This window comes from Alosa sapidissima, chromosome 17 (genome assembly GCF_018492685.1).
Source record: "Alosa sapidissima isolate fAloSap1 chromosome 17, fAloSap1.pri, whole genome shotgun sequence".
Classification (NCBI taxonomy): Eukaryota; Metazoa; Chordata; class Actinopteri; order Clupeiformes; family Clupeidae; genus Alosa; species Alosa sapidissima.
In genome coordinates, this window is record NC_055973.1 from 10,843,051 (window position 1) to 10,854,859 (window position 11,809).

An 11,809-nucleotide genomic window follows, 5' to 3' on the forward strand; every position below is an offset into this window, starting at 1 on the left:
GTGGCCCACACACACACACACACACACAGAGGCAGAGCTTGAATCTCTAGGCTGGATTTACCTTCCTAAACCTGGCACTACACCACCTCTTTTCTCTAAGCTAAGTGGGACTTTGTTTTGATGTCCATGCAAGCCAAGGAAACCACCATGTGACCTCCACAAAGCCACAATAAGGACTTTCAGCCCCTTTGGCCTCACTCCCTCATCCCTCCCTCCCTCACTGACTCAGTCATTTACTGACTTAACCTGTTTCTACCTAATTGCTAAATTTGTCGTTGTCTAAATGAGTTGTCTACTCAGCTATTGTATTCCCAGTCTTCTTTTGGACATATTGTACATTTATATGACTACCAGCCAATACCAAATGGCTGAGTACAGGATTAGCCAAAATCCAAACTCATATCCTTATAGGAACGTCACCTATTACTGACCGTCCCGTATTTCCGACCTCTTACGTGTATGTGTCACTTAATATTCATTTCTGTACAAACCAAGACGGCAGATTCCTAAAGAAACGCAAGCAGCCACACCATAGCTATGTACCAAAAATTTAATTTTACCGTGACTCAAAGAGCTGTAAACAGTGTTGTAAGGCTGCGTGTACAAATCCGTTTGGAGCTCCAGTGGAATTTTGATTTGCGACGAGAATTCTCGGTCTAACTGTTGATGTGCCATGAGAAAGGTCGGAAATAGGCGACCCACCAGGCCAGCACTAACCTCCGAGCGTGGTAAACAAAATCGGAAATTTCAGGCAGTAAAAGCCCTGGTAAGAACCAAACTAGATTTTGTTCAAATCTACACACCTATGGCTACTGAAAAATGTAAGGTTCATTTATCAAATGTTATTTTAAAGTATTAAAAAACATTGTTTTAGAATTTTCAAACGAAAGGGCCGGTAATTGGTGCTTTTACGATAAGTAATATAACACAACTGAATTCTTACATCTACCGATACCTGTATATCTTAAATTGTGGACTGACTACTACAAAGTTGCACTTTATATTTTAATACATTTCCACCACAAGCATTATTGTGATCTTTCTGTAGGGTCATATATTGCACCTTTTGAAGCTTCTGTGATTTGCTGGTTGGTGAGCTGCCTGAGTTGATTATGTGAGCCCTAATCCTTGAGGGAATGCCACATATCTCTTAAGCAATGTGAATATACAAATACTCTATGCTAGTCGTGAGAAAAAATCCTGGAAGGTCACACAATGAATGCATGTGACCCCGAGCCGATTTGAAAGTGCTTCAGGAGTGATATGGAGGTAGATGCCAGGATGAATTGTTAGGTGTCAAGCTGTAATGTTTGCTGATGGTGTGTCGTGATTTTGAATGTGGTGTGTTTGTTGTTTCCAGGAGATCCCTCCATAAAATGTTTCCACAATCGGGGAAATCCATTGTCTTTGACAACTTTCCCGATCCCTCAGACACCTGGGAGATTATTGAAACCATCGGGAAAGGGACCTATGGCAAAGTTTATAAAGTACTCAACAAGAAGAATGGAAGCAAGGCAGCTGTCAAAATACTGGATCCCATTCATGTAAGACATAGTTTAGCTCTATCTCTTACTCTTTCTCTCTCTCTCTCTCTCTTTCTCTTGTCTGTAGTGTGTGTGTGTGTGTATGTGTGTGTGTGTGTGTGTGGCCTTGTTTATGTGTTTGTGTTTGTTGTCTGTTCCAAGAAAAGAGATTAGAAAGAGTGACTTGCCATTTACTTAACTCTGGGTCACAGCATGTCTTTTATTGTTGTTACTCAAAAAGAGCCAGAAAGCAAGTCAGTGTCTTGTTTTGAATGGATCAGATGTAAGATGATCTGAGATGTTAAGAGGTATGGTCCAAAGTAGCCAACTTTCACTTTCCACCTAACTGACAAAATTAAAATTAAGAGACCACTGCAAATTTCAATATGACCGTCAACTTCGAATGTCACTCAGCAACCATAGGATGAGAATAAAATACACCTCCTGCACCTCCTTCCATGACACTGATGGTGACACAGAGAATTCTTGGACTGTGTAAAGATTTTCTTTGCATTTCTTGAATCTATTAAACTAAAAAATCCTCCAAATGTATTATGCCTAGTATGACTTATGCCTAATTCTGGTTGAAAGTTTGACTGTGAAACTGGACTGTGAAACTGGACTTAAGATTGTTAAATTGTTGTACAACACAATAAGTTGTTCTTATGTTAGATCTGAATTCAGAAGTTTAGTTGGAGACTGGTGATGAAGATTTATCAGTCCTGATGAATTGTTATTTGGTCTGAAAATGTCTGACAGCGTCTGAATCATGTGTCGTCTGTCTTGTTCAGTCTCGCTGACTTGTTCCAATGTTCTGATTTCTTTCACTCGCAGTGTCTTGCCCTCTTATTTCTTTGTACTTACTTTTTGTTCTGTATCTCTCTCTATCCCCTCTCTCTGTCAACTTATGGTGCTTTTCTTTCTGTCTTTCTTTCTGGAGGACAGAAGAGATAATATAGGGTCCCATCCATATAAGACACTGCAGCACTATTTAATCATGACAGGGAAGCGCTGGGGAGGTATTGCCATTTGTATTCATTAGGGTCTCTGTCAGAGGAGTCAACCAAAGCGCTCCGATCTGCTCCAAAAATAGGGGACATCTAATGTCTGTTATCAAACTTTGTCTTATCCTTTGAGATTAAGCATACTAATGCTGTATATGCAGCAAGAAAAATGGGGCATTTCATTTTATGTGATGTGTTTTTTTTATTTGCTCCTAATTCCAGAAGTGGAAATAAAAACAAATACTGTTTGTCAAAGCCATTGAAAATAGATGTGCAGACCTATTGAGAAGCACACTTGACTCTGTAGTCCATATTCAGCTGGTACATTTTCTAGTGCTCTAAATGAAAATTGTCTGTTGAAGGTCAAAACACACTTGAATGACAAACAGAACCATAACCAAACAGACCGGAGAGGACTGTTCCCAGTCTTTTTATTACGGGGCATATGGAAAGCTTTGTTGTTAATGGATGGATTCAGAGTTAGGGCTTGTGCTAGCTGATAGCATGTAGCTTGTTTTATCATCTCAGAACACAACACATAGGAAGCAGGGGGAGCATTTTCCATTGATTATGCTAATGTTATGGACCCACTCATTGAACAGCAAGCCTCAGTTACAAAAGATAACAATGATGCTGATTTGACGCTACTGAAACACAAAGCCAGGCAATTTGCTTCCTTCAGATACAGGTCTTGTTATAACCTCTCTGTACACTTTCAGAGTTTACAATACTTTGGTTTGTCTGTTGGGACCTCCTTCACCACACTACCACAGAAGTGTAATTATATTTTGAGCATTTTCAGTGGTATAAATAAGTCAGTGCCCCCTTAGCTTTCACTATAAGCCCATTCAGTGTTAAAGCAAAAAACGGTCTTACTCAAAACTCCACCAATTAACATAATTTTGCTCTCAATCAAAGGTTTGAACGTAAATGTTTTTACTCAGAGTTATGCTTTAAGTTGGGATCTATGTCATCTTCCCTCTCTTTTCTGATTTCCTTATCCTGGATAAACTTTGCCTGCCATCAACATGTCTATAGAGTCTGTCTCAACTAAGGAGAAACCCTTTCCTCTGCCTGTTGGCTTGCTGTTTGCAGGATATTGATGAAGAGATTGAAGCTGAGTACAACATCCTCAAGGCTCTCTCTGATCATGCCAACGTTGTCAAGTTTTTTGGGATGTTCTACAAGAAGGATGTCAAAAACGGAGACCAGCTCTGGCTTGCTCTGGAGGTAAGCAAACATTTTTTTTTATTCTTTAACCATCTTGCTGGTTTCCTGGTTTTGACCTGTAACAATGTTAATTTAACACATCTGTCTAGTGATATCGCAAAGCCAATCGCAATTGCAAAATCTGTCAGAAAAATCGTAATTAGATATTTTCCCCAAATCGTGCAGCCAGGATGCAGGCTGCAGATGCTTTGATGCTGATAGAATGAAATGAGGCTATTGGATTGAGGCCACGCATCAGTCTGTGTGACTAGGAAATAAGGCCGTATCAGTCTTTTTGCTGTAGCACACATACTGAGCCTTTAACTCACTCCACACACCTATAGTAATCTCTCTTTTAGTCTATTCGACCAGCCTGTGCGTGCGTGTGTGTGTGTGTGTGTGTGTGTGTGTGTGTGTGTGTGTGTGTGTGTGTGTTACATAACTGTCTTAGCCACCACGGTGGGTCCACACCCCCTGTGCTGACGATGAGGTAGCAGGAGGGGGATTGAACTCAGTAACTCGCTGTCTGCTGGGTGAGGCAAAATGCGGATTTGTTTGTCCGGTCTATCTCCAGATCCCCTTTTAGACACCCACCTCTTAGGTCAGATGTCAGAGTAGGGCCTGCCTGCCCTATGGGGCCTGAGTGGTTTGGGTCGATTAGCTGGTGTTTGCAGGGATAGAATAATGAATGTTGTGTGACATTAAAAACTTCTAGCTTAGTAGGGCTTTGGCTAAGCTGTAAGCTTTCACATTAGTATCCCTCGATAGTCTTTTCATGGTGCAGTAGGCAGTTGGCTGCACACAGTGTATAAGTCAACATTGTAGAGCAAACAGACCTAGTTTGTTAAGTTTTATTTAAAAATATGAATGAACTTTTGTATGAGCTTGATTAGAATGAATAAGCCTCAGATATGTTTGGCCTTGTGATATGGAGATATGACTAATGTGTAATCAACACTTGGTCTGCACTACAGTTAATACAGGTTAGTTCCAGGTTAGTAAATGGATAGCACCAGTTGCTTCAGTTGAGTCAATCCAGTTCAGTTGAGAAAATTCTATTTCCTCAAACAACCATTATTCCTCACATCAAATAGAACGAAAAGCAAAGCTTGTTATTTTTTTATTATCCTTTCTCACTCTCAACATTTCTTTTCCATCAACGAAAATCAAAAAGCATAGGACACACTTTGCATTTAAAGCGGTGGTATTTTTCCGTAAAGTTCAAGGGTAGCACTCTCAGTCTTCTTTCACACATGGTTAGACAGTAGCATTGCCCCAGAACCACAGCCTCGTTCCCTCACTCTCCCCTGGCGAGACCTCTGAAATGTCAGGTGCTTGACAGCAGCATGCTGGAGGTCAGTCTGTGTCAGATCTGTGTGTGGGTTGTGGAGAAGAGTGGTGGAAAAAGGTTTTCTTGGCTTGTTCTTTAACGGCGACCTCTTAAATAAGTGAGGAATAGGCCGGGGCGAATGATCTGATTAAGGTGTAAACAGAATGCCCGTCACTGTCACAGTACGGTCAGGAGGAGATGGAGGACAAGCCTGAGGGTTAGGTGTCACTTGTGGTCGTTGATTATTTTCCATGCATCTGTGTGTGTGTGTGTGTGTGTGTGTGTTTAGGTCTCTAAACACATGCAAGTCAGAGTGTGTGTACAGTGACATCATCCTCTATTGACATAAGTCAGGTCTTTATATAACAGGCCTACATTCATGCCCTAAGAGTGTCATCGCACCACAGGTGGTGGTGTTCTTACGTTTCTTTGTGGTCAGTGGCACTAAAGTTTGTGACACTGACCTGTGTGAGTGTATAACTGAGAAGGCTTCCTCCTCTGACTCTGAGTCAAACTCTGAGCTGACACTAGCATGTGTGAGTAGGATTATGGGAAGTAGAGTTCTTTTTGTGGTACTTTGTGGGACCAGGAAAAGGTTCTGTCTGTTCCACACATGGTTGTTGGTCAGCTTCAGTATGCTATTATTAGCAGGTGTCCAGCAGCAGTCCAGGTGTCTCTTGGTCAGGAAGAGGTCCTGGGTCACAGTTTTGGGAGAACTGTTCTCACTGTTGGATGCACAGTGGATGCACACACAATGTAGCATATATTTTATTCATACCGGTACATACATTTACATGCCATAAATGAGTCAGAACATTTTCCGGATCCTCTCTCTGTGCTCTCAGGGCCCACACTAACCCCCTGTGTGAATGCACTCTCTCTAAGTGATTTTCCCCAAGCGTGGGAGAGCTCTGCCAGCCGAGTCTTTTTAGTGCGGCACGCTCCCCTCACTGTTTCTTATTTGTGTTTGCAAAACTCCCCTACACAGACACACACACACGCTCACACACACACACACACACACACACACACACACACACACACACACACACACACACACGCGCGCGCGCGCGCGCGCGCGCGCTTATACATCCACCCCGCTCCCCATGCAAAAATCCCCACTCGGCAATCCAAATGCGGAGCTAATCCTTGAGCTGGAGGAGCAGCAGCCTCTGCCATACATACCACCACCACCACCACCACCACCCCTCCACCTCCACCTCCACCTCCCCAGCACCACTGCCACCTCTGGGCTTTTCAGGGAACAGTTTACGTACGTGGAGAGTGCCAAAGGGCTCAAGGGGGGGTGGGGGGTGGGGACAGAGGGAGAAAGGAAGATTGCCATGGTTACTGTTCATCATTCTCTGAACTGTAATTTGGAGTTCCTTTCTTCTTTTTCTTCTTTGTGTTTTATATATTTGATTTTTCAACAAAAAAAAAAAAGATCAGAGGAAGGCCTCCTCGGAGGCGCTCGACCTCTGATTACCAAGAGGACTCGCGCAAATTGTGCCCACACACCCACGCAAGCACACACACACACACTCATACTCACACTCAAACATGCGCACAAACACACACACACTCACACTCACACTCACACTCAAACGCGCACGCGCACACACACACACACACACACACACACACACCTCATCAGCCCAGGTCCAGGCTGTCCCCTATCCTCTCCTTTTGTGCTGCTGTTTATAATCAGCAGTCTGAAAAGAGGGAGGGAGGCAGGGAAGAGAGGCTTTCATCTGTCTCCTCCTCACCCTCTGTCCTTTTAGTGGCTCTCTTGTTTTCACGTCCATATCGCCCATCCTCAACAAGAACCCATGAAAGAGCCCAATTACAGTTCAGAAACGACAGTTCCTGTTTCAGCTTTAAGGGCCAACTGCACTTTGGTTCCCCACTTTAAGTGGGCTCACAGGAAGTGGGTTTCGGTTTAATTTGTGTGCATGTAACTAATGAGAATGCTGGTCTTGCTCCAACTCAAGCCTGTGTATTTATCTAACTTTTTTATTGAACTATTGGTCTATTATAAAAACGAATGGCTTTTTTGTCTGCATGCATGCCTCATTAGTTTTGGTCATTAATTTCGCTGCATATCAAAAATACTGTTTTTAAAGGCTATGTTTTCTTGCCTTCTTATGGGTGAAAATTGTTGTGTGTTTAGTTACAGCAAGCTTTTGCTAATTTTTCATCTACTAAGAGGAGAATATGTAGGCTATGGGGACAAAAGTACACAGTTTTTGCTGTATGCTGATTAAATGTTTAGGTCAAGTTTTATAATCTTAATTATGCATTAAATGTTAGCATAATATTGCCTTAAAAAGTGCTGAGAGACTGAATGTAATGTACCGGTATATTCTGTATGTTCTATGTGTGTGTAAAGTCAGATCAGAGATCTTTATTATATTGAAGATGTGTTGTTTTCAAACCACGTGTCCCCTTTGGTTAAGTTCATTCACTCACTAGTACTGTGTGGCCACTGGCCATGTATTATTGAGCTGGTTGTATTAAATATCACCTCTTGATTGTGGTATGACCTGACACCTTTATTCAGCGGAGGCTGCTTTTGTTTTTAGTGTTTGAGTAATGAACCACTGAAATCACTCCCCTCAATCTATTCCATCCGGTCACAGTTTTGCTTTGTCGACTCCAACAATGGATTAATTGGGATTCCGTGCCACTTTGTGGAAATCAATTCCCTGTTAACTGACCGGTCTGTGTCTCACGCCACAGGGGATGAAAACAGCATCACACAGAGGAACTTTTGACATTCTATTTTGTTTTATTACAGAGTACAAGAGGGTATGAATAATGTTCTGGATGGCACAGAACATGATAATCTGAATCTATAGTTGAGCTCAGCTATTCTTAAGTAGTAACGCAGGGTCAATAATTAAACTCATTTGTTAATTATCTAGAAGTACAGTATATGAAGTAATAAGAGGTTGTACTAGGCAATGAGCTGACTAAAATATTCTTCATTTTGGGTTTCATTAAGCCTGACATCTAGATCTACATCACATTACAGATACAGCTATTATTAGACTTTCAGCATTTTCTGATTTGTCTCTTGTAGCTCATGTTTGTTGGCATGTGTTCCCTGCACTCGCATGTCTTTTGTGCACTTCTTAGTCCGGGCCGTCTCAGTCGTGCTATCATTAATTGACAATGAGGTCTAAAATGCCATTGTTTGTCAAGGCTTTTCATGTCTTAAGAAATCAGACACCTCTCACACCACAGGGGTGTAAATGATAAGGTCATCCAGACAAAGGGAGCTGCTCTCTCTAAGAAGCCTGTGTAACACACAACCAGACAGGCGCAGACACTCTCTCTCTCACACGCACACACACACACACACACACACACACACACATGAACATCATCAGATGCATCAGCAGCAGCACAACACACACACAACTTGCAAAAGGCCACACAAACACAGAATAGGATGAATAAGATTTGGGCAGAGAGCACAGTATCAACTACAAAAGCCAACTATCCATTCTCCTCCAAAGACCGCCCCATGTTAACTTAACGAAAGAAGGTACTGGACGGATGGAGAATGCATTCATTTTGTTTTTGGTGTGACACCTGTACTGCATCTGTCAAATAAACTATGCAAATGTATGTGTGTCGAAAAAAGACCACAGGTGTCAGAGACCAAGCCAGAGAAGGTTAGTAGAGCATCTTTGACTAAGATCCCTTCATCTCTGAGGCTCTGTGATCTGATGCTCTTTGATCTTCAGGACTCAGGACTTCTGGGCAGAACACCATGTTCACAGCCAATTAGAATCATCAGTGGAAAAGAGCATTCAGTTTCTCCGGAAGTGGACACCCTCTCAGAGGTAATTTGGGTGCTGACCTTGATGTCGGTGTTAATGAACGATCTTATTGGCGTTTGGTTGCCTCCTTTTGAAAATGGTTCACAAAGGTGGTTCACAAAAGCCTTATTGAAGGCTTGTCGTCGCAGATGGATCCCAGCAGCAGTCCTGTGAGTCGTGACTGCGGACGACTGAGTGATTCTCCTGCTAGCAAATGCAGCTTTGACAGCCCGTGAGGCAAAAGCTGCTGAGGAGGGGAGAGGGGGGGGGGGTGAGTGGGTGAAAGAGGGAGAAAGTGAGGGAGGGGGATGAAGAGAAAGAAACTAAGATAAAGGAAAAGAAGATTGAGAGAGAGACTGAAAAAGAAAAAGATAATTGAGAGAGAGAGAGTAACATACATAGACTGATAGATTATGACGGAGGAGAGAGGAGGAAAGAGAGGGATAAAATAGCACCAGTGTGAAGCATTAGTCTTGAGTCTCCTCTGACTGTACTGTATGGATGGAATTATGTTGATGCCATGTCGTGGGCTGACATTAACGGCATGCCACGTCTCCGGGAGCTAATCGGGGCTGATGAGCGTGAATATCTGGAAATAAGCCCATCGCAGCAAGCGCGCGAGAGAGGACTGCCATTTTTGTGTGCGCACAGCACACGTGCTTGCTAGGCGCACAGGAACATACACATGATTTGAACAGTATAAGGCCAATGAACAAATTTGAATCCGTTAGTCACTGTGGTAGACGAAATAATAATGCCCATGCTCTCCTGCTGTTTCTCAGTCTCGGCCCTGTACACACATACACACACACACACACACACACACACACACACACACAAAACAAACAGACATACACACACACTCAAACTCCTATTTCCTGCCTCATGATACTTCAGCTGGAATTGAGCTAGAGAAGCAGAAACAAACCAGGCCGCCTCCAGTGATGTCAGAAGCCTCACTGAAATTGCCACCAAATCTCTTGCTGGCACCGACTGAAGCACTGCGCCAAAGCATCGAGAGAGTGAGCAGAGACAGCTGGGACTCAAGCCTGGCACTCTCGCATCAGTGACGAGCACGCTGCAGCGATGGACCTGCTGCCAAGGTTCACGCGCAACAGACACACACACACAAACACACACACACACACACACACACACACACACACACACACTCCACACACACACACACACATGCACACTCCACACACACACACTCCAAACACACACACACACACACACACATACACTCCACACCAGTGCACCGGTCAGGCTCACTTCCCCCTGCTGACCACTAGCAGGCTGCCCTACAGTAAAGATCAGTGTGAGAGAAGTTCAGCGTGAGTTCAGCTTACTGTAACAGTGCCACTTCTGTAGAGCTGAGAGAGTTATACAACACTCCTATTTAAATTCACATTTTTTTATTTTCATACAGCAGTGTCAGTGTTCAGGGATGATTATGGAGATGGTTGAGGGTGCTTTGCCATGGCTGCATCACATTTGCAGGCTTTGACCCACGTGTCCAGCAGCACTTTTGCTAACTCCCCTGGCTTTTATTAATGGTGATGTCTGAGGCTTTCCCTCCTATGTGTTTAGTCTTGGGTCTGACTTTGATGCTGAGGCACTGAGTCACTCTCTTTTTGAAACTGAGCTCTCTCTCTCTTTCCCTTTCTTTCTTTCTCCCCTCTCTCTATTGCTCTCTGTCTGTCTCCTTCTCTCTCTCCCTCACTCGTTTTCTCCTCCTGTCAGCACGGTAACTTAATGATGACAGGTGATCTGGAGAGTGATGTGAGCAGCGATGGCAAATGAACGCATGGGCTGTGGGCCTGGACTAGATGGGCACATTTGCAGCTCTCTGCATGAGCGTTTTGTATGTTTATGTCTCTCTGTCTCTCTGTGTGTACATACGAGTTTGTTTGTTTCTCTGTTCCGGTTTTAGTTTGTTTGTCTGCAGTAGGCTTCCCTTCAGTTGGCAGCGAGTACTGACACATTTAGTATTACACACTGATGAAGCTTGTCACACTTTGATCCTCTGCCCCCAGATGTGCTTATGCTTTCCGTCTAATCTTCACCAAACCTCCGGTTTGCTCACTCCTCACTTTGTGCATGTCGTTATATAAGAATAATTAAATGACGATGAGGCGAACTATCTTTCATTGGCCTATTAATACTAGATCCCGAGAAAAGAGCACTGAAATTAGAAAACCAAATTACCCAAACACTTTGCAAACTCAGACTCCCCTTCAGGAGAGTCGAGAAAATGTCCCAGTCATGTGCTAGCTCTCTGAAAGGGTGCCGTGTCAGCTGTAAGTGGAACAGGCAATTTGCTGCTCCCCGTGGTTAGCTCAATTAACGTCTCTAAACGGCCCAGACAGGGGGAGTGTGAGGGGAGGCAGAAACAACTTTTACAGTGGCACACTACCCTCTAGGCAGAATGCTAATCATCTCCCAGACATAGGCCTTGCGTCTTTGGGAATACTTGACAAGGAAGCCCACCCCTACCCATCACCCCTCTACACACGTTTGTGCGCTCAGCACTAATTCGGGAGAAACTGCCATGCTACCTTAATTGCCCAAATCACCTTGTACTACACCATGCTAGGCTTAATGAGCATCTCTCATGGTTGTTGTGACGGATGGCTGATGAGATATTTTTTTTTGTATGTGTTTGTTTAGTGTTTGGTTTACTTTTTGTGTTCTTTGACAAAATGCATTGTGCAATTTGTTTGGAAAGATCTCGACAGGAGACATATTGAATTCTCAAAGTGCTACATCTGCCAGTCTCAATTATATGTCTTCTCTCTCAGATATCTTCTCCACAGTTTTCCACCCCAGGGTTGTGCACAACTAGGCAAATGGAAAGGTTCCCACTAAAGCACGCAAGAGTCAGTAATGTTCACAATTACTCAGTTGTATTTT

General features: G+C 43.4%; 1 protein-coding gene across 3 annotated transcripts in view; it reads left to right on the plus strand.

The window, feature by feature from the left end:
- The window catches only part of myo3a (myosin IIIA), a 73,392-nt gene that overhangs the window by 10,325 nt on the left and 51,258 nt on the right, over positions 1–11,809 (plus strand). For all 3 annotated transcript variants that reach the window (XM_042067853.1, XM_042067854.1, XM_042067855.1), the window contains exons 2-3: positions 1,361–1,544; positions 3,623–3,757. In XM_042067853.1, the coding sequence (XP_041923787.1) occupies positions 1,361–1,544; positions 3,623–3,757 (319 nt within the window). The remainder of the gene's footprint in view (positions 1–1,360; positions 1,545–3,622; positions 3,758–11,809) is intronic.